Genomic DNA, 23,951 nt, shown 5'->3' with positions numbered 1-23,951 from the left:
GCTGCTGGTTTGAAATGCCTGAATTCAAACCTGCATGGTAGGTGTTCGTTCACATTGGTGCAGATTCATAGGCAAGGGAGACCAATAACCACTGTTTTTATTAGTTCCTGGTTTCAAGGTTATGGCATGAGAAATTAATAATGTTATCAATAAGGACTAGACCAGCATCAACAGAAGACAACATTACCTATTTCAGGCATATGTATTGATTTTGTTTTATTTGGTTTTAATGTGCATTAAGGCAACATTGATAAGTTTAGAAATTAAAACACCTAAATAAGTAAATACCTAGTTATAGTAAGGAACATATGAAAGCTGGTATGCTTATGGGTAAATTATTATTTTGGGATTGTTTAGGGATAAAATAGCAGTTTTTTTTTACTGATAATGGTTAACAATGGTCATTCTCAGCCTTCATGCGACAAAAAAACATATTTTAGCATTGAAAATAATCTCAGCCATTTGTGTACACTGTCTTTAAATAATCTACATATGGACAAGTGCTTATATTTATAGTTTCTAAAACGATGATGCATTTTCTTGAAGACTTGGTAAGGCAATTAATAAATTTATCAGGTGTAGCAGTAGCCCCAGTAATATATTTAAGGATCTGCCACCAATACTTGATGATAACAGGAACTTATCTCTAGTATAGTAACACTTTTTATAATAACACAGATAGAGCAATTTCATTTCTTCACATCTTCATCTATTCCATATTCAGATATTTTTAACTAGTTTTAGATGATGTTGAGGCAAGGCCCTGTCCAACGCCATTTACTAACTAAATGCCCCCCCCCCCCCCCCCCCCCCTTAATTGCGGCACAATTTAAGGTTTCCTACTGTGAGAAATTCATACAAAAATGTAGCACAACTTTTTGCAGAGCCTAATTTGCAATGCATCAGATTTGTAAAATCTGCAGTAGAGATTATTTTTAGTCAAAGAAGGGACAATCACTGTTGAGAGGCTGTTTTGTCACCATGAAAACAACCATTTTGTTCAGGTGAAAGTTGAAATTTCAATATTTCTCACATATTTCTGTACTGCTTATTATTATTATTTATTATTAGGATAATAAAGATTTGCTAATAAGAATTTGCCCCGGTGTTTTAAAGAAGTTTCATTATACGGTTGTCACATAAAAGGGAAAAAAGGTAGGTATTGAAAAGTAGAGAATTTTACCAGCCTGTTTCGCTGTTAATAGTTAGCGTGGTTTCTGAGAAACAGCAATTAGAAAGTTCTACTTTTTGTAAACTTAGAGCTCAAACGCTGGTAATTTGAACGTAGCACTGTTGAAACAGAGGGCAAGGTTATATCAGTTCAAATAAATGAACCTAACATTTCTCACATTCCTCTTCTTTGGTAAGACATCATCTAGTTTGTCTCCAATTTTTAGGTCATCAATGGTAAAGAATATTTTTCACTGTTTCACTCTGCTACAATGATTGGTATCAGATGGTCCATAAAGTGTGAATCCTAGGAGATGATGCCTCAGAATTTTATAAAAATTACCAGAGACATGATATGATTTTAATTAAGGCCATAAAATCAAACAATAGATTTCAAACAACACACAGAATACTGAAGGAAAAAGATACAAATGGAATGTTAACCCCACACTTTGATGTGCTTGGCTGATCACCAGCTTGGCAGGTTCTGCTTCCTCAGGGAAAAACACAAACGTTTGATTGGCAGAAACAAATTCATTACCGCGTGAGATCACATTCACCTTAAAATCCATCTATCTTTACAGGCTCCAAGCTATTCATTTGAGGCTAACATTGGATCAGCTAGTCTCAGACAGCATCCCATAGTGGCAGGTGGGAGCTGAAGGTGAGAAAACAATCAAAAATGTTTGCTTGCCTTTGCTGAGCAGCTCTGTGTGAAGGGTCTGGAAAGCTGTGGAAAATTATGGAATTTGATTGACTTCAGCACAAGATAAGAAATTAAACATGACTGAGAATTTCAGAGTCTGGAATGATGTCATGACAAAAAGTAGGAACCCTGTGTGGTTTTTCTCACCTCCTCCGACCAGCTCAAGATCTGTTGATCGTTTGACACATTTCACATTTTCAAACAGGTGTTATATATTCCAGGTATACCTTGGTTGGTCAAAAAATGTCACTTTGATAATCATCTAGTTTACTTTATACCACAGAGAAAATATTTGAAAGTTAATCAACAATGAAAATAATTATTTTTAAGCTTTTCAAGCATAACTGACTTAACTGTCACCCAGTGTGTGGCATCTAAACTATATATTCTGTTCTCTAATATCGTCTTATATATTTCTGAAGAGTGTGCTATATCCAGACGGATGACATGAAGTAAACAAGAACCTCCAGGACAGCAAATGCACTCTCTGGAAAATCATTTTAATATATACAAAATTATTTTTATGAAATTATACAGAAAGATCTATATTCTGTTCCATTTTAATGTCTACTAATCATAATAAACAATGTTCTACAAATACACCATGAACAGCCACTTTAATATAATTATTACACTGTATACTACTTCAAAGTAGAAAAGTCATGCTATATAAACCATTTAACAAGTGAAGAAATTATTTACCATCCTGCTACAATCAAATTTTCCATTGGGGAACATTTTACTCCACATTAAATGTTCAAGAAGAGTTTTAGGAGGTCTACAAGAATATAAGCATATTGCGTTGAAGTAGCATATTGAGACTGGCCTGTCCGATTGGCATCAGATACAAAACAATTCTGATTAAAGGGTTCTGCACATAACTGTATATATCTGTTCCAGTTTACTTATTTAATGTACGCAACATATTAAACAGTTGTAAGTACCATATACATGGAATGAGTCATCCATCCACCCACTGTGTGCTCATTTTTGAAAGGTCATAGGTGCGTTTACTTGACTCTCGTGTGTGAACAGTCAAAGAAAACCGCAGACATGAGAGGAACAACTCCAAACGTAAACACTGGCAGATAGATGGTCGTGGAGATTAACCATAAATATTTTATCCAGTGTTATCTTTGTTTTGCATGTTGACCATATGGAAACAGTACTGCAAGGATGGAAGAAGATCTGTTTGTATCTTGAGCCCAAAGATTACAGATCTATCTGTCAAACAGTTACATTTTGGTTGGTTTTTGACAGAAAGCAGAATGTTTTCTTTTTCAAACTTGCCAAAAGCAGTTTTTAATTACGGAATAATCCCATTCCTTATTGCCTGCAATTGCAGTTTGCATATGGATTGTGCTGGGTGCATTTATCTCTATAAACAATAGTCTGGCAAGAATATTATCATGCTTAGGGAACATTGTTGCCACGCAATGCTGAAATTAGAGCCAAAATCTTAGAGAACAATATGGCAGTGCTTGTCTCCTTCTCATCAACATAATGTGCACCAGTGGAGTAGTATGCATGGCTGTCAGACTTGGGGAAAGGCCAAAATGAACTGTATGCTGCAGTAAGAGGTTTTGGCTTTGGGGGTCCAGCCGTCAAAACAAATGTGCACACACTCCTAAAATGCACCGTGAGCAGATTAAGTAAGCAGCAACAAAATAAAAAAATAAAAAAATGAAAAGAGGAAGCCGAGGCATCACGATTAGTTTCATCCAACTGTAGGCAACACTTCCACTGAGGAGACGGCTCTTCCATATTTGAAGGCATGATAGAGGAATGCCTTGGCTGGTAACCGGAGTTAGCCGATTATATGCTTGACCAGACAACCTGATCAGAACAGGCGGAAGCTAAAAATCCAAACTTTTTTTTACCGGTCAGTGAATGTTGCGCTGAAAGTAACGCTCATCAGTGTGGAAGGTTTTGCTGTGAGGAGTAAGGAGTAGGCTTAGTTATTTTCAGTATCACAGAGTTGTTTCAAAATCAAGCGAAGAAGCTGTATAAAGAAGATAAAAACTATTTTTAAGCCTGATCCTTTCAGTTTCTACTTTTAAACAAGCACATTTCCAAAGTGTGCAAAAAACAATCATATAATATTATGTTATATATTACAGTCAGTCTTGTAAATTGGGTAAATGAGATATACTTATACTTGAGTAATACTTTTTAGTTGGATTTTATTTGGATTTTACTGTACTTGCAGATTTTCAGTAAGGCAGAGAGAGACTGTTCTGTAACTTTATAGGCTGCTTCTCATTAAGAGTTTGTTTTATTTTATTACAAACATTTGGTTGTTAAGACTTACATTAACATTCCTGAAGAAACTAGAAGGCAAATGTTTTGTTCTTATTTCGAGCTCCTAAAATGAATCGGACTCCATTAACATCGGTATCAGCAGGTCAGAGCTTAGAAAAATTGGTGATAAAAATCGACCATAAAACCTTTGAATAGTGCTTTGCTATTCAATGCTCTTACAAGATTGTGGGTCAAGGAAGTTTTTATACTCATAAAACCAGCTTTACAATGCGGTGAAATAAGGTGTCTGAAAAACAAAAGTGGAGAAGCTAAACAGTTAAGAGAGGATTGTAAAGTAAATACCTTTGAAGCAGCATCGAAGCACACAAAGCCCATGCTGAAGTCAATCGTAAGTCCCATGAGGTGGCTCTCCATTATGCAAGCATACGTTTTACACTGCAGAATAGCAAAAGACAATGTTACTTACAACAGTTACAAATGGCTTCATCAGTTTTTCTGCTAAAACAACTGAGCTGAAACAGCCTGAGGTTATTAAACAAAATCATTCAGACCTGTATCCTCTCTACCTCCAGGAATGTGGCCATCTGAAAAGCCTTTTCCCAGATCAGCAGTTCGCATTCCAGCTCCACGCTGAAGAACATATCTTCCCCGCTCTCTGTCTGAACACTGAAGCAGTGCCTCCTTTTGTCCAAAAGGTCACTGTCCTAAGATAACACAGAGCAAGCTGACAGATAAGACAACAGCAACACAGTTCACTCACAGGCATTACTGTGTTTTTTTAAGTTAATGTGTTCCCTCACAGCTTTCTACAAACTAAATTGCAATTTAAGGTCATCCAATATAGATGATGGCATTTGTGAATCTATTTAAATATCTGTTGCTAGATAATGAGAGGCAGATAAATTCTCACTATCGAATTCAAAGTGACTTAAAACCTGCGGAGAATAACAACTACAAGCCTTGAGTGTATCTGTGGAGCAGCAAAAAGAATACATGCAAATGTACTGTATAAGTGAGTCATATGAGAGCATCCCTCAGATTCACTTCTGCTGCTTAAAATTCTCCTGGTGTACCCTGATACACTGAGATACACTGCTCTAAATGCTTGGGGAATTGAGAGTGAAAAAAGAGACCGTGATACCTTTAAAATTTTGCACATTATTTCATACACGGTAAAGCTTTTCTCCGCTCTGGTCCAGTCCCATGTCGTCACCTGAAAACGTCACAAAAATGTTGCGTTTCATTTAAGAAATGTCTCAATGGAGAAGTATGAAAAGCTCAGGAACTGTTTTATTTTTTGACCGAGGGCTTACTTGAGAATACTTTTATGTATGTAAAAACAACTATTTGCTGAACAATGCACAGTGTTTTTGCTATTTAAAATTCAAATCCAGAGGAGTAGAGCAATATATTCCTGCTGTCTAACTGCTACAGGTCCTTCTCAAAATATTAGCCTATTGTGATGAAGTTCATTATTTTCCATAATGTCATGATGAAAATTTAACATTCATATATTTTAGATTAATTGCACACTAACTGAAATATTTCAGGTCTTTTATTGTCTTAATACGGATGATTTTGGCATACAGCTCATGAAAACCCAAAATTCCTATCTCACAAAATTAGCATATCATTAAAAGGGTCTCTAAACGAGCTATGAACCTAATCATCTGAATCAACGAGTTAACTCTAAACACCTGCAAAAGATTCCTGAGGCCTTTAAGACTCCCAGCCTGGTTCATCACTCAAAACCCCAATCCATGGGTAAGACTGCCGACCTGACTGCTGTCCAGAAGGCCACTATTGACACCCTCAAGCAAGAGGGTAAGACACAGAAAGAAATTTCTGAACGAATAGGCTGTTCCCAGAGTGCTGTATCAAGGCACCTCAGTGGGAAGTCTGTGGGAAGGAAAAAGTGTGGCAGAAAACGCTGCACAACGAGAAGAGGTGACCGGACCCTGAGGAAGATTGTGGAGAAGGGCCGATTCCAGACCTTGGGGGACCTGCAGAAGCAGTGGACTGAGTCTGGAGTAGAAACATCCAGAGCCACCGTGCACAGGTGTGTGCAGGAAATGGGCTACAGGTGCCGCATTCCCCAGGTCAAACCACTTTTGAACCAGAAACAGCGGCAGAAGCGCCTGACCTGGGCTACAGAGAAGCAGCACTGGACTGTTGCTCAGTGGTCCAAAGTACTTTTTTCGGATGAAAGCAAATTCTGCATGTCATTCGGAAATCAAGGTGCCAGAGTCTGGAGGAAGACTGGGGAGAAGGAAATGCCAAAATGCCAGAAGTCCAGTGTCAAGTACCCACAGTCAGTGATGGTCTGGGGTGCCGTGTCAGCTGCTGGTGTTGGTCCACTGTGTTTTATCAAGGGCAGGGTCAATGCAGCTAGCTATCAGGAGATTTTGGAGCACTTCATGCTTCCATCTGCTGAAAAGCTTTATGGAGATGAAGATTTCATTTTTCAGCACGACCTGGCACCTGCTCACAGTGCCAAAACCACTGGTAAATGGTTTACTGACCATGGTATCACTGTGCTCAATTGGCCTGCCAACTCTCCTGACCTGAACCCCATAGAGAATCTGTGGGATATTGTGAAGAGAACGTTGAGAGACTCAAGACCCAACACTCTGGATGAGCTAAAGGCCGCTATCGAAGCATCCTGGGCCTCCATAAGACCTCAGCGGTGCCACAGGCTGATTGCCTCCATGCCACGCCGCATTGAAGCAGTCATTTCTGCAAAAGGATTCCCGACCAAGTATTGAGTGCATAACTGTACATGATTATTTGAAGGTTGACGTTTTTTGTATTAAAAACACTTTTCTTTTATTGGTCAGATAAAATATGCTAATTTTGTGAGATAGGAATTTTGGGTTTTCATGAGCTGTATGCTACAATCATCCGTATTAAGACAATAAAAGACCTGAAATATTTCAGTTAGTGTGCAATGAATCTAAAATATATGAATGTTAAATTTTCATCATGACATTATGGAAAATAATGAACTTTATCACAATATGCTAATATTTTGAGAAGGACTTGTATATGTGGCGTCTTGCAAAGTATTCATACCAGTAGAACTTTTTCAAATGTTCAATGTATTTTGTTGATATTTTATGTAACATACCAATGCAACATCATGCATTTTTGTGAAGTGGAAGTAAAATTATACTAATCTAAACTGATTTTTGTGAAGAGAGCCTGTAAATGAAAGTTTTCAAACCTTGCCACACATTTTGAGTTGGATCAAGTTCTGGACTCTGACCAGGCCATTCAAACACATAACTACATAGCGTCATTATGGTTGCTGGGAGAACCTCTGCCCCAGTCTCAAGTCTTTTGCAGCCTCCAACAGGTTTTCTTACAGGGTTGGCGTGCATTTTGCTTCATCCATTCTCCCATCAGCACTGACAAGCTTCCCAGCATAATGCATGGTGAGGCAAGTTCAGGTTAATATGCAGCGTTAGTTATCCACCACACCACAAGAGTTTTATGTAGGTCACATAGTTCAGGTAGGCTGTCATCTGAACAGATAACTTTCTTCTAATTCTGTGTCCTCTGCATGGCTTTAGGCAAACTGCTAATGGGACATCTTATGTCAATAATAACTTTCTTTTTCCAAAATAGTTGTACTACTAACATTTTCCTACCCGGGCAGCTTATCTACAGCTACCATGGTCTTTTTTCACACACACACACACGTGGAGTCTAGTTGGCTACCCTGGAATTTTTTCATCCAAATCATCTCCACACCTTTCAGATTTGTATTTCTAAATAAAAAGTAAAATCCCTGAACCACCTTCCTTCCACTTTACAAGTGTGTGATGTAGGACTATTGCATAAAATCACAATAAAGTTCAATGCAGTTAATGGCTCTAACGTGACAAAACGTGAAGAAGTTCAAGAGATATAAATACTTTTCCAAGACAAATTGAAGATACATCCACCCACATTAAGGAAAACTTAAATCCCAGATAATTACTTTGTAATAGTAAAACATGTCCCGACTTTTGAACATGCAGTCTCCTATGTCCCCTCATCCAATTACATTAGCATATTCCATTTATACCAGCACAATAACCATCAGCAGGCAGTTTCAGTTATCTATCAATCTCTTGCCATCAACAGCACCATTGACAGCTTATCTCTCCCATCACAATAACCCAAATAGCTGGCAGAATGTAAACACATTAAATGATCAGCATCAATCAAGATGAAGATCAGTGCACCACAGATGATTATAAGTGAGCTGCTTCCTGTTTCTCAAACAGGGAAGAGTTTTTTTTTTTTCTTTTCTAAACAATATATTAGCATAAATAAAAAAAAAAAAACATCAATCCAAACACAGGAGTCTGATCAGATGAAGTAACAATCAGAGAGACACAAGTGAAGGCTTACGGGAGGAGCCGTGAACTTGAAGAGTGAGGAACCCCTCAGAGCGAGGAACTTTGGTGAGTACATCCGATCTTGAACAGAGTCCTGCTCCTTCTCGTCGACCCAGCCCATGTAGATGATCTGTCCAATGAAGCAAACATTTGTTTTTCAAAGCTAAATCAAAACTGTCCATAGGCTTTGAAAATGAGCTTTGAGGGATTAAAAACATAATATTTTTATTATTAAATAAAAAGATGAAACATTATATAATTATGCTAACTAAACAATCATAAGAACATTTCAACCCTTAATATTTGGTACTAACCCCAGCAATGTAATGCTATGAAATAAAGGGCCTGAAAAATGATGTAAAGATGTTTGCAACTGTATAAAATATTTTTCTACTTTTTGTATCTTTGTGAGCCTGTAGAAAACAGTTTTTGTGTCTGTAGAAAAGATTCCTACTCAGTTATGAGCTGATGGTGAACACCTGAACATACATAGAAAGCAGAGATCTATATATAATCTCAGTTGGCCTCTAATTATGTTTCTTGGGTTACAAGTGCAAATTTTGGTAAAATCTTCACATACCAAACTGACTCAGCAGTGACGGCTTTGTAACTGTATATAATTGTTCACAAATCGCACAGAAAATGGGCAGCTTTACCCTGACTGGCCAACAGTTTAGTTTGTTTCGGTTAGAGAGGAGACTGGAAGGGGCTAAATGCCTTCCAAAGGCTGAAATAACACTATGTAAGATTGACTGTATTAAAATGAAGTCAATGGGTGGTGTTAACAACATACTAGAGAATAGGTTTAGAATTTAGGTTGTAAAAAAAACAATTAAAATTGAGGAGAAGACCTTCTAAAAAATCGTCTGTAAAATGTAAATAAACATTCTATTTCTAGTGAATACCCCAACATTTACTCACACTTAAAATGGCTAAAATCACACAAAGATGTATTACATTACATACACGTGATACGGACATCGTTACTGAAGGTTTGACCTGTTTAGACCTCAGATATTTCATTCGGTGTTAAGCTCAACAGTGTTGTATTGAAGAGAGACCGAACACTATAGTAAGATTGAAGGGGCTGTCCGAGGCCTTCAGAAAGAAGACTGTATCAGCTTATGAGTCTGAAAAGAAATAGAAATCTGCTATTCTACTGTATGGAAAAAAGTCCACAAGTAGATGGCATTAAAAATGCCTGCCAACATGGCAGGGTCTAACTGTCAAAGCCAGTCCACCCTGAAAGCAGACTGGAAGATGCTACAAGAAGTCTTAAAAAAACCCTAAAATCTTATTACAGAATCTACAGTCGGGTCTTCCCACTGTTGATATGAACGAGTATGCCTCTAAAATCAGAAAGAAACTCCACATGTTTAATTTTCAATGAGAGCTGTCAAAGGAGGAAACATTTCCTCTTTGAAAAAAGTAAAGAAGTTTGCCAGAGATAACATAGAGAAAGGCCAGGACTTCTGGAATGATTTTTTGGGGACAGATGACACTAAAATGTAATTATCTGAACACCTGAACACAGGGAAAGCATTCCAGGAAAACATCATATTAACTCTGAAGCATGGAGGTGGAAAAGTCATGGTTTGGGGATGCTTTGCAGCAGCAGGACCTGGCCAGCTCAAGTATAGGATCCACTATGAATCTACTGAGTATCAGAGGGTGTATCGGGATAAGACAAAAAAATATTTTTGTTGGTGAAGTTTCATTATGACGTCTGTCAGCTGGAAATGTTATCCTTTTAGTTTTGTAACACAAGACAGAAATATGTGTCAGAAATCTTTGAATCAGTGTTGCACAAAGATGGCTGCAGCTGTATGAAGTAAAGTTAGCACAATTCAGACAAGCTTATGTGTGTACTGATGCCAGACCAACAAAATCACTTCAGCCTTAAGAGCAACCTTAATTTGTACTGCAAAAGCATGTGTCAGCTTTCTATTTCTTTGAAGAAAAAGATATATTCTCTAGCTAGTAATCATTTTGGTCAGTTCTCATTAACCATGCTGTGGTTGTCCCACAATTTCAATAGATTTGCAGGTTCCACCACACAACTGCCATTTGTCCAAAGCACTGCAAATGGTAGATTGTGACAGGATCTTAAAATGTAGTGCATCACCTTGATGGTCCAATTTAAATGGAAATGCACCAAATCTGTAAGAACACTATTCTGTAAGAGTATTATAAACTCGGGCACATGTTTACTGTCCTTTCTTTCTAATTGTACATACATTATGAAAAAGCTTTTCCCCGTAACAGATTTCCTCTGTTTTCACCTTTTGTCCCACTGACATGTTTCAACTCATCAAAAAAGTTTAATATTACACAAAGATAAGCTGAGTAAATACAAAACTTACTAAAAGGGCAAAAAAACTAAATATGTGTTATGTGTAAATATGTGTTTTATGGGTTATGTGAACAAGCCTTACGATTCCAAAATATCCACAGAAACTATTCTGTGGATTTTTAGTTCAATTCTCCACAACATTCCAACAGGCTGTGAAATTTTCCTTCACCTAGTGAGAAGTAGACGTGGAAGAGGTTGTTCCAAAGCTGTAAGCTTGATGGTTTTTGTGACTGCACTTAGGGACACTTTCAAAGTTTTCCCAATTGTTCAGACTGACTGACCTTCATTTCTTAAAGTAATGATGGCCACTCGTTTTTCTTTACTTAGCTGCTTTTTTCTTTCCATAATACAAATTCTAACAGTCTATTCAGTAGGACTATCAGCTGTGTACTGTATCCACCTCCTGCATAACACAACTGATGCTCCCAACCCCATTTACAAGGCTTGAAATCCCACTTATTAAACCTGACAGGGCACACCTGTGAAGTGAAAACCATTTCAGGTGACTACCTCTTGAAGCTCATCAACAGAATGCCAAAAGTGTGCGGAGCAGTAATCAAAGCAAAAGGTGGCTAGTTTGAAGAACCTAGAATATAAGACATATTTTCAGTTGTTTCACATTTTTTTGTTCAGTATATAATTCCACATGTGTTAATTCATAGTTTTGATGCCTTCAGTGTGAAGCTACAATATTCATAGTCATGAAAATAAAGACAACTCTTTGAATGAGGTGTGTCCAAACTTTTGGTCTGTACTGTACATATTTTTTAACCTTATTTAGAGATTAGGGTAAAAAGTAAAAAAACTTGTTTTTCATTTTTTTCCTTGATTCATAAAATTTTCAAGTAAAAAGATTCGGGACACTGTAATTTTCCACTGCGATTTGTTTTGTTAAATTTGCATGGCCTTTTTTGTTGTTGTTTTGAGGCAGAAGCTGCAGTAAATAAGCATTGAGCCTTCGATGCATGTTTAATTTCCTTCATTTAGACTGAAAAATGACATGACAAGTTAACTGACTGAAAGCACTTAAGTTGTTTTCTGATCGTCTCCCAGTAGATGCACTTAAATGATGCAAGCGCTTCCCATGTGCTGTAATAGCTGGTAATACAGGGCTGTGTCCCCTCTCTTAACTTAACGACCAGCTCAGAAGTAACTCAGTTTTAATGTCGGATAAAGTGTAAACACTGAAGTTATGAAAAATAAGTTGAATTGAAGAATTAAGAAAACATCCTACCTGCTGGTTCACTGGAAAATTCCTATTAATCTTCTTCACCTGCAAAATTTAACAAAAGCATGAATAACCACTCGCAAAAACTTCAAAGACCGCGTGTGCCTCATCGTCACAGTGTAAAAAAACAAATAAACACGAGTTACGATGCTTAACATATTAACCACATGGATTAATGAGGACTCCATTTATTCAAATCATGCAAATTTCAAAATGAGATAGATCCAGTCGTTTCCACAAGGTCCTGAGGCTCTTCAAAAAAAATCCATTAAAAAATCCATTCTCTCTGTGGTAATAAAAACAGAGAAAGCAGTCAGGCTTCAAATTAAAACCCTGTGTTCAGATCACAGGTATCACTCTCAACTAATCCACAGCTACACTATCAATATAACTCTTTCTTAGAAGCTGAGCGCCAAATTAAGATGTCCATTTGTGAGTCCATCCTCCTACAGTGGCAAGAACAAGCCAGAGAAGTGAACAACTGTTAAATGTTAGTAAAGTTTGGGGAGTTGAGAGAAGAAAGACAAGCTATGTATTTATTTTAGCAGACAAATAGTGAAGTAAAAAAAAAGACAGATTAACTGCCAGGGTGTGAGATTGGTGTGAATTTATGCAAGCAGCGACAGAAGGTTTATTCAGATTCAGCTTTGGGCTCTTAAGGCTGCAGGTTTGTGACGCTTTAACTTAAATCAGAAGAGATTTATTGGTCCAATTATAAACTTTAAAAATTAATAGCACACCGTTCTCTGTATCTAAAAATATAGACAGGAAACCTGGAATCTGGAATGCCTCGGTCTCTGCAAGTACATTCTGAAATGATGTAAAGAGAAAGAAATGTGTAATCAATTTATTTAGTCTCTTATTGGTAACACATTGTGTTGGATCCTATTTGATATGGTTTGTAAATATTTCACATCTGCCTAATTTCTTATATTAACTTCTCTGGTGATGCTTTTACTAGAAACTGTTTTAGTTTATGTCACCATCTTAACCAGGACTCCCTGGAAGAACAGATGCTGCATCTCACTGGGATCTCGCTTATTAAGTAAAGGCTTTAGTACTAATAATTCTTGCTATCGAAGGTTTACAAAATTTAAACCAAAAAGAAAGTAGTGTTTACTTTTAATCCCCGAAGAAATTTCACAAGGAACAATTCGTTTAAAAAGTGCCTGGCAGAACAAACCCCCTGCTTATCACAAAAGGCACAAGTACCGAGCCGATGGGGCTTACTGGCAGGGTTGTGATCATCTTAGGACGGTCTACTTGGCTTTTTTGGTAGAAGTTGCGTGTGAAGCAGCAGTTCTGCAGAGAACATTGGTGTGACTTCAAGATTCAAAATCATCTTAGAAACAGCCTCCCTGAGTTTTACTGATGACAAATTTCCTGCAATCTATGCAGTGTTCACACATACTGCTTAGACATTTTGCTGGAGCAGTAAGGCATACCAGTAAACATATTTGAAGTTATACTGGAAAGACAAAACACAACAGAAACTCTGATCAGCTGTATGGTTGTTTAACAGGTGACAAACTACAGCTAAATTGAGTTTTACTGATTTCACAGAAAAGTCCACCTAAAAGCCTTAAGACTGTAGAACTCCTATTTAATGCATGTGTTAAAAGGACATATTTTAATATATTTCTAAAGCAATAAATGAACTCTAACCTACATGCATCTGATTTAGATGGAAGCTGTGAATACGCCCCAGATCCCCGAGGGGATCCTGGAGACTTAGTGTCTCCAGGATCAAAACGAAGCAAGCTGAACAAGCTTCCTGAATATCTGAGGCCACCTAAAACTGCTGGATAATTTAAAGCAGTTGTTAAAGCAAGAAGGTTTATTGTAAGTCAACTAAATTATATGCAGACTTTTTAAACACTGAGAAGGGCAAACAAAAATCAGCAACTGTTTCTCAGCTTTTTTTAGGTTCTGCAAATTCAAATCTCTCTAATGTTTAACTACAATATTTATGCATTATTATTTTTTCTAAATGCTTTTTGTTTATGCGGTCATCTCTTTCTCATGCTCTTTCTTCTATTTTTCAGCACCATAATCTATTATTAAAATTACTAAATATTTTCAACTGAGGGAAACTGGCTTTACAGATAAACTTGCTGTGCCCTGTCAAAGTAGGAAACGTATTATTAGTTTAAAGTATCCAAAACAATTTGAAAAATTATATATTTTTTAATGTGGTCATATTTTGTTATGGTAAACTTATTGAATGATTTTTAGCAGCAGATTTGGCTGTTTATGCTTTTGTTTAACTGCTATACGTTTATATAGTTCACTAGCAATAGTTGGGATTATAAGTTTGTGAATGGCATTTTGTAGATACGAAGCTAAAATGTTTATAAACCACTGAAATATTACTTGTATAGAAAACAAACATTATTCAGTTGAATTGTTGCTTCTTATTGTAAAGTAATCAATTATTAAACTTACTATTAATGTATTAATATATATTATGGGATGGCAAAATAAGCTCTTGAGTGACACGCCAGATAATTCTGAACATATATTATTGGCCAATCATATTTTATTCTAAATGAGTACGCTTTCAGCTTTACCATTAAAATAAATAAAGTGTACAAAAAAAAACATTTGTGGAATGTAGTGCGGTGAAAGCATACCGAAGCTCAAAATGTAAATAGTAATGTGAGTTAAAAAGTTTATTATACTAATTTTCGAGAAAATACAGTATATTCTTTAGGGGTCTTTTTACATTTTCTCAGCCTTTATGTGTCATGTTGTAACTACTTCAACAAGAAAGTCACCTCTCTGTACTTGTTTGGTCACAACCTCTACTCCAAGCTCATCCAGGAGCCCCTTTCTCCCATCTCTCAGCTGAGCCTGGCCGCCCACAGAGAACATTCATTTCATCCATTTGGTACATGGATCTCATTCATCACCAAAGAACAGACCATGCTGTCTAAACTTCTTAAGTCATCCTTCATTTTGTTATATTTGGCATCCAATGAAATTGACTTTTACTAATTATTTAGAGATATCTACACATTTCTTCAGGCTTTCCCAACCTGTTTTTAATTGTTTTCATTGAATTTTGACTATTTTAGCATTATTTTTTTTTGTCCAGTACTTCACCACTTTCAGAGAATCTTAATGTTAGTTTGTTTGTTAACCCACAAACCTCTGAACCATAAATCATTATGGAATAATCAGGTTTAAAAAGCTCCTGGCGCTGAGGGATTACCAACCTGAAGTTACTGTTTGCAGTTAAATCTATAAAATGCCAAGATTCACAGAGTTGGCTCCTGCCAAGATTTTAGAAAGGCACAGGGGAAGCTGCTGGAAAATAAAACTAGCATCTCTATAAAACTTTACAGCAGAGGGGAGGATTAAGGTAATCTAAAATGTCATGGTAAATGACTGCTCTAAATTTGAATCTCATAAAACACAATGAACCAATAGCAGGAGATGACACGATCATCAATCATCACCATCTATTGAAACTTCACACAGGACCTCAACCAACTTGGATTCTGTGCCTCTTCACTCTTCATCCAAACACTTTGACTTTCAAATGAGGAACAGTCCAGTCCCTTTATTCCTTGTCTTGGTTCAGGAGTGGCCTAACACACATAGGGTATGTCTATATATCTTGAAGCACTGTCACCAACTACAGCCCAGCGTTGTGAATCTCATCCAAATTCTTGATCTGATTTTATCCTTAAGACTGCAGTTATTTATGTTGCTGCTGTACCTTTTTTCAACCACACTTTTTCCTTCTACTCAACTTTTCATTAATAACACTTCATATGACACTCAGTGAATAGTCAGCTTCTTTGTAATGGCGTTGTGTGGCTTACCCACTTTGTGGAAAATGTAGCTGACAAGTCAGCAGTCTTCTCCATGACTGTGAACACCATAACATAACATTTCGGTATTGAAAATCATTTGTATTGGTCTTATGTAATATTATTTGCATTCAAACCTTCGGGGGAATTAATTTTGGGTTTCCATTTATGGTACTCCATAATAAACATTTATATATGTTGTATATATAGCTTTATATAGCTCAGTTGGCAGAGCACAGGGGCTTATAGACATAACAGCAGACCACACTAATATCCCTGAAAGTACAGTGAGCATCACAGTGGTATACATCCAATGAGTCTCAGGTATACAGAACCAGACAGCACCAGGCCAGGACATGACCCACACCAACTGGCTTAAGAAGCCGACTTCTCTCGATGAGCGCCTAACAGCACAATCCTGCTGAGAAATTGGGCAATCAACGGCTTTGCCTTGCCAATAATCAGATAACCTGCTGGGGTAATAGGCTGGCCAAAGGACACAAAATCCAGATCACAGATGTTAAAACATGAAAGCTATTCATGTATGGTGGATTCCGCCCCAGATCCAGTATCCACAGGCTATACACTGAGCGCACAGAAGGAGGCAGACTAGTGAGTCTAGTGTCTGTCTAGTGACTAGTGAGCATCAGAGCCACTACCCAAGATGAAACATCCAAGCTCTAAGAGTACATCAGTAGCATGGCTCCAAGAGATGAAGCACTGACTGAATGTCTCAGACAACACCATAGCAATAGAATCACCTACCAAGGTGGTGGAAATAAACCGATTGTCATGATCTTTGGGACTTTGGCTTTGTGTTCAGCTTTATATTTATATTTCATCGTTATTTATATTATGTTCCCTGTGTGTTCTATCAGCCATTTAACCATTCTCTCAGTTCACCTTCAGTTACTTGCCTTCCCTACCAGCTCCACCCTGTTTTTAATCAACCACCTGCTCCTTGTTCAATAATCAACTCTCCAGCTTAAATATTTCTTAGTTAGTCAGCTCTTGGACAAATCCTCCTCTAATTCACATCCGCTTGTTTCCTTGTGTTCCTCCTCTTCTGTATTATTTTGGGTTCCACCCTGGGCTTTAGTGTTTGGAAAACAGTTTATTTTCAATTGCCTGCCTCCTTCCTGCATTTGGGCCCTACCCTTTTCCATTACACGACACCAAGCTAAGATCCTAATAAAATATTCTATTTATTTACATGTGCCTGAAAATTTAGCCTTTTTGTTTTGTTATGTGTTACAGGAACCACAAATTCTCATTTAAGATTATTTTTAAACTCACTAATAAATGGCAAGATGTAACTTGTAAAGAAGAAGAGTGATCCCAGCCCAATGCTCGCTGACTGAACTTGGAAAAACACTTAACAGGGGAGGCTGCTGAATGTCACTGAAGTAGAGCTTTAAAGATTTCCACTGAATTGAATCAGCACCCCTGGGCCCAAGTGTTCAGGCTATACTTTGCTAAAAAAGAGCTGGAAACTTGCAGCTGAACTGTAATTAAAAGAGAAGAAATTGCACTTGTATTTAAGGTCAAAACGTAAATAAACCCGACACGGTGCGAGAAGCAGAGTGCCCTAAATAGTCATTAGAAGTGAGTCATCAACAAGCCTAACCCGAACATCTGATCCGATTCACAATTCATGTTTGGAAATAAGATTGTAGACAGACTTCAGCGTACAATTGCTGCAGCTCTGTTGTGAAGCAGCTGACTGGTGGGAGTCATTATGCGCAATGGAGCAAGTACTTTCTTTCATAATATCCTCAATGATGCCTTCAAATGCATCGCTAAACAAATTCAAGAGGGGTTTTCATGTACCCTGAGATGGCCTCTCCAACCACTAGACCAGAACATCACAGCCTTTATGAGAGTTTGCAGAGCGCATAGAGTAGAGTGGAGTTTCCTCCTCTGCCATCGCTATGAGAAATTGAAGCTTCTCGTTGTGACAAATGGTACATGTTTGACTGCAAACAGATTGTTCAAAAGACTGACACCTGCAAGCATAAAACGGCTCTATTCTTTCATTTATTTCTGAATTTTTACAGTCATTTTTATAAGAAGGTATGAACATACATTCAAAACCAGACATTTACATACACTGTATTAATATGCATAGTTAAATAAGACTAGCTTTACCTGTTTTTGGTCAGTTATGATTACCATAATAATTTCTATTTGCTAAATGTCGGAATAAAGGTGCCTGAACAAGCCACATTTATCAGTTCAAACAATTGCATGCAAGTATAAAGAGCTTGGAAAATGTCTATCTGTTTTACTATTCAGAATGGATTAGGGGTCAGTGACTCGGAGACGTGTTCTGGTGCCAAATGTGCGTATCCAACCCAGAACAGCAGCAAAAGACCGTGTGAAGTGCTAAAGCTGGTAAGAGAGTGTCATTTTATGCAGTGAAACCAGTCAAATATGGTTTCAAATACTAATCAATGAGGAAGAGGTTATTATTTCAAACACAAAATGACAAGAGATATTATAGTTTGGAGATCTACTCAGGGAAAAAAAAAAGAAAACGTAACTTTTGGATGTTCTGTGTTATGATGCTAGAATTGCAGTGTTTGGTCATGGCAATGCAAGCCTGAGAACACCATCCACACTGTGAAGTACTGGAGTGGCATCATTTTGTTGTGTGGGTATTTTGCGGCAGAAAGGTCTGGTTTACAACAAAGATGTCATTATAAGAACATTATAGGGAAATATTGAAGCCACATCTAATGACATCAACCATAAGGTCAAAGCTTTGGTACAAATGAGTCATCCAAATGGACAGTGACCCTAAGCATACTCTCAAACTAGTTACAAAGTGGCTTAAGAACAACAAGAAAAATGTTTTAGAGTAGCAATCTGAAATTCCTGATCTCAGTCCAGAAAATTTGTGGGCAGAGCTGAAAACAGTGAGAGTAAACACCTTACTCAGTTACAGTTCTGTCAGGAGGAACGGGCCAAAAGTCCACCAAACTATAGTGAGAAGCTTGTGGAGGGAAACCTAAGGGTTTTGAACCAAGTCGTACAGTTTAAAAGGATAATTTACCAAATACTAAGGAAATTTAAACTTCTGTATTTGAATAAAGTTAATTTATTGAAAACTATTAAGTTTATTATTGTGGTATTTAGCAAAAGGGGTGATTTTGGTCATTTTAACTGACCTAAAGCAAGAAAACCTTAGTCTGATTTAATGTTAGCAATGAAATAAAAGGTAGTGTGTCCTTTTATACAGTATATGTAAATATCAAGTTTCAACTGTAAATGTTTACTGTGGATTAACAAATTTAAAAGCATAATTTCCTTGCCCTTTTTTAAAGATCTCTTTGGGACTCTGCTGGAATTACACAATGATGAATCAATCAATAACATAGTTTATATGTCCCAAAAGCCTTTTTGGTGTTCTCTCAGACTGATGAAAGCAGTAGGAAATCAGACAACTTAAATGAAACTATGACAATAAATCACAAAATCTCCTTTGAAAAAGCCAGACAAATAAGATTAAAATGCACTAGCGGCTCATCAATTTAATTTACACTACCAATGCAATGAGATTCTGTGAGCAGAAATCTGCACCTCCTGCATCAGTCTATGCTTCTGCAGCTCGTTCAAACACCTAGGTAAATGCCAAGGCCGGAGTGAGAAATACAGTGAGTCATCTGTGTTATGTTTAGTGTGTCCCTCACTTAGTCCACTCCAATTAACCAGGGCTCCATTATCCCCCCACCCAGACACAAAACCATCCCCATGGCCACATTATAATTACAAAATCCTCAGTTTTTTTCTGCGACTAGCTTTATGCCACGTTCATGTCCCTTAGAGAGCCAACCCAAAAGTCTCTTTATGTTTATTTGGTCTAAAGCTTTGGATTCCTTATCAATTCTTAGAGCTTTCTACAAACATAGAGTAGAAATGCAGTGCCTGCCACATTTATTGATATCTGGGAATTTATATTGGTAGCCTGAAAAGAAATTAATCTTTTGTTTCATTAGTATAAATTTACACTAAAATGAGCAAAAAAAAAATCAACCATTTAGTACTTATGGATAAGTATTCAGTGATTAAAAAAAATCAAGTGTTAAGAAATAATACTTTCTTTACCAAACACAAAAATGTTACATATATTGGTGGCTGTGCTATTAATACTTTGTACAAAGGTTTGGCAAAACAACAGCACTCTTATCCTTTAACATTTCACAAGGTGAATGCATGCAGAGAGAAGGATGTCAAACTATTATCTTTGCAAACTGATGATCTTTCAGTAGATTGTCTAGAGTCCCTGATCTTCCCCTACACTCTCTACTCCTCAGCTCACCCCAAGGGTTTATGTCTGGAGACGGCGATGGGCGGGGGAAAAGGTTTAACCATGCCTGTCAAGAATTTGCTATGTGAAAGATTACCTGATGAAAGTTTAAATTTTTTAGTGTACTTGTGAAATGTTGTTTCTTTTGTTAAACTACAGATATTTCTCACAAATACAACATAAGAATGTTGCAATTATGAGCATTTATTTGAAGAAAATTACCAAGAGTCAATAACAAAAAATGCTGTATTTTCAGACCTCAATTAACACAAAGTAATCAGTATCATCAACTCTATACTAATGTTTTACTAATATTCACTCTTTCACATTGTTGTTCGGTTCAAGTGATTGCCTAATGCAGGGGTCAACGACGTTTAGAATCCAAAGACCAATTTTTAGCCTTGGTCCAGCTACATTTAATTCGTGCAGAGAGGCAAAAGCTGCATTTCAAACTAAATAATTTTTATTTAGGATTAAAAAATACAAAAACGTCATGGAAAATGACATAAAAAACTCAGAGTTTGTGAACTAATGACAAAAACTCATTTCCTTATTTGTTGAAACTATTCCTTGCTCAATTTGTTTCATTCTGTTGTGAAAATTCTATATAAATATTGCATGAAAACGCAAAAAAATAAGTAAAACTAACATATTTATACACATTTTTTTCAATGTAAAAAATTGCTACAAACTTTTTGTTTTTTTAATTTTTAGCCAAAGTTATTAAGTTAATAAAATAAACATGTACTCATTCAGCCTGTAGGCCATCAGCTGAGAAAAATTGGCCTCTTATATTTCTAAGCTCCTATAAACATTGATCAACTTAAAAAGTAAAGTAAATTTTAAAAGAAATTCATCAGTTACATTTATATTAAATTGATTCCTAGTGGTACCAATACTTATGTCTCTGGTAATTTAGTTTCAAACACCTATTTCCAAATGAATAAATGCACATGCATCCACAGGGCTGGATTTTTCTACACTTTTCACTTGAGATTAAGCTACTGCAATAACAGATACATTTATTCAAGGACCTTTTACACATCTTTACCATGGTGCTGTGGTATGCACTATTCATCCTTAATGTGGTGTCAAAGATGTAAAATGTGTCCAAATGATACACTTTAGATTTTGTGCAAGCAGTTCTCTATGACTGAACATGGTCAGCTTGATGTATTCACCCATATTAGCTTTAGTATAGCTCAAAAAGATAAAACCTTATTTTTGTCTATGCTGTACTTGTACCTTGGTGTCATTATTAAAAGATTCTGTAAGATGAATTTTAAATAACACATGCGCTTCCAGGAGAAGGATAAGTGAAGTTTAATGGTATTACTTTTTGGGTAATCTCTGGCTCCGAGATAAATGTGAAGACACATTATTACTTGTCTACATTACCTAATACTGTCTGTGACATTTCCAGACAATCAACAAAACTATAAGAGTGCTGCATTAACAATATGCCTTATATCATCCTGTTTTACACAGGGAACAGGGATCTACAAGCTGTTATTGTTTCATACTCACATTGTGCTTGGTGAGACTGGAAATGTTGCTCGCTATTGCCTGAAGCCAGTCCAAGCAGTCTTCAGCAGTGGGAAACTGTATCACTCCACTGCAAACTCCATCCACAGCTATGACCTGGAAAGCATTTTTCCTAGAGAAATAAAAAATAAGAAAAAAAAAAGTACAAGTTTTCTTTAGGTACATATGGACGTAATACTCGTGTTTTTGGTAACTATGAGAATCTATTTTAGAAGAGTATAAGAAATGATTACGTATCTTCTTTATTTAATATTCTTATTTCCCCCCATTGAATGTTTTTCACATTTGTGAAAAACAAAACTAAATTTTCAACACATAGAGTACATAATTGTGAAGTGGCAGGACAATGAAACATTGTTTACAAAGTTCTTTATGAATAAAATCTGAAAACTGTGATGTGCATTGGTGTTCAGCCGCATTTCCTCAAATACCCCAAACTCCAGCGCTGCCAGTAACCTTCAGGAGTCACCTATTTAGTAAATAGATGTATTTTGATCCCAATATAAACTAGAGCTGATCTGTGAAAGCATCAGAGGTTTGTTGAACAATCACCATTATGAGGACCAAACAACACATCTAAACTGACAGGCTGCACAACAAGAACATTAACCAGAGAAGTAGAAGAGGCAAGAAGGAAGACATTGTTGAAAGAAAGTCACGACAAGGCGTTTTTGTAGTTTGTCTGAAGCCATGTAGGGAACACACCAAACATATGAAAGGTGCTCTGGTCAGATGAGACCATAATTAAACAATTTTGCCTCCATGCTAAACATTATGCATAGTGAAAAACCAACAGTTCACATCGCCTTAAACGCACAGTCCACAAATTGCAGCCCTCAAAATGTAAAAAGATGGTTGAGACATACTCCAAAGAATTGCTGCTGCATTTCCAATGAAAGTTGGTTCAAAAAATTACTGACTCAGGAACCAAATACAAATGGATACCATGCTCAGATTTGTATAGTTAAAAATTCTTCCTACTTCACAAATATGCACCACTTTGGGTTGATCTATAACATAAAATGCCAAATGAAATACATTGAAATCTGTGATTATAGTGTGACAAAATGTGGAAAGTCTAATAAATATGAAAACCTTTGCAAAGCAGGATAATAAAAAAAGTAGGCAAATAAATATTAGCTATATTAGACTCATGTGTTTCTAATTACACATAAGCATACTTACTTCAGCTTACAACACTAAGCAATTAAACTGCATGATGCTGCATGAAAAGTGCATCTTCTTCTGTAACAACAGCAACAGTTTAAATCCTTAAAATGGCACTCCGCACACCACTCCATTTTGTTTTATTTACCACTTGACACAGGAGGCAGAAAACTTTTGCTTACAAAAGCAGAAAAAATGTCAAAGTGTTAAAGCTACCTGATAGAAAAACCCCAAAAACAAACATCTTAAATTTTATTTTAGAGACAGCAAAGGAACAATAACTCGGTTTGAACCAACTGTGAGGTTTTAAATGGGATTCATTTTTCTAAAAATTATATATGACCAAACCTTTTAAACACAATCTAAACTCTTAATATTGTGAGCAAAAACAACACAATAAAAAAGAGAACACATTTAAAGTCTGCGATGCATGTTTATCATCACTCAGTCATAAAACAAACTGAAAGTCTTGCCTGTAATATGGCCCATAAATCCTAAAAACGTATGCAATATCCTCACCCAGCAGTCAGTTAATAGGCTAAAACCCTCCAAACCACAAGTGAGATCCATTAACTTCTAATCCACAAGATTACTGCATCTATCACTTACGGGGTAATAAAAATGGAAATATATTTATTGACAGCTTAATGGCTTATTATGTCAAGCATGAAAAATGCATCAGTTCAATCCTGATGAATATGCAAAGAACTCCTCCCAATAAAACTTATCAGGAACCATTTGTTTGTGTTGTGGTCCTAGTTGACATTTAACAGAGTAACATACGTATGAAATAGTATTAAATGATTTTCACTCATGTCACTCGGTATTAACAGGAATCAAAATAAAACAAATTAGGTTTAGTAGGCAGGTCAGTTTAATCTTTAATGGTTTTTATAATTAAAAATGAGCCTTGCAATCCTACTAAGTTTGTACTTTGTAGGACCACCTTGTTACAGCTGCAGGTCTTTTTGGTATATCTCAACCAGCTTTGCACTTATAGAGATTAAA

At 36.6% G+C, this 23,951-nt stretch overlaps 1 protein-coding gene across 2 annotated transcripts in view; it reads right to left on the bottom strand.

Annotated features, from left to right (window-relative positions):
• The window catches only part of sntg1 (syntrophin, gamma 1), a 73,675-nt gene that overhangs the window by 6,879 nt on the left and 42,845 nt on the right, over positions 1-23,951 (bottom strand). The window contains exons 12-18 of one of the 2 annotated variants that reach the window (XM_047367557.1): positions 21,759-21,888; positions 12,111-12,149; positions 8,537-8,653; positions 5,280-5,351; positions 4,690-4,842; positions 4,481-4,573; positions 2,493-3,808 (exon numbers count right to left, since the gene is read on the bottom strand). In XM_047367557.1, coding sequence (XP_047223513.1) covers positions 3,791-3,808; positions 4,481-4,573; positions 4,690-4,842; positions 5,280-5,351; positions 8,537-8,653; positions 12,111-12,149; positions 21,759-21,888 — 622 coding nt within the window. In that variant the 3' untranslated portion in view covers positions 2,493-3,790. Of the gene's footprint in view, positions 1-2,492; positions 3,809-4,480; positions 4,574-4,689; positions 4,843-5,279; positions 5,352-8,536; positions 8,654-12,110; positions 12,150-21,758; positions 21,889-23,951 lie in introns of those variants that run through there. The other variant, XM_047367556.1, reaches the window with a different exon arrangement.

Source organism: Girardinichthys multiradiatus, chromosome 6 (genome assembly GCF_021462225.1).
Source record: "Girardinichthys multiradiatus isolate DD_20200921_A chromosome 6, DD_fGirMul_XY1, whole genome shotgun sequence".
Lineage (NCBI taxonomy): Eukaryota > Metazoa > Chordata > Actinopteri > Cyprinodontiformes > Goodeidae > Girardinichthys > Girardinichthys multiradiatus.
Note: the sequence above shows the minus strand (reverse complement) of the source record. Positions and strands in the feature narration are given on the sequence as shown.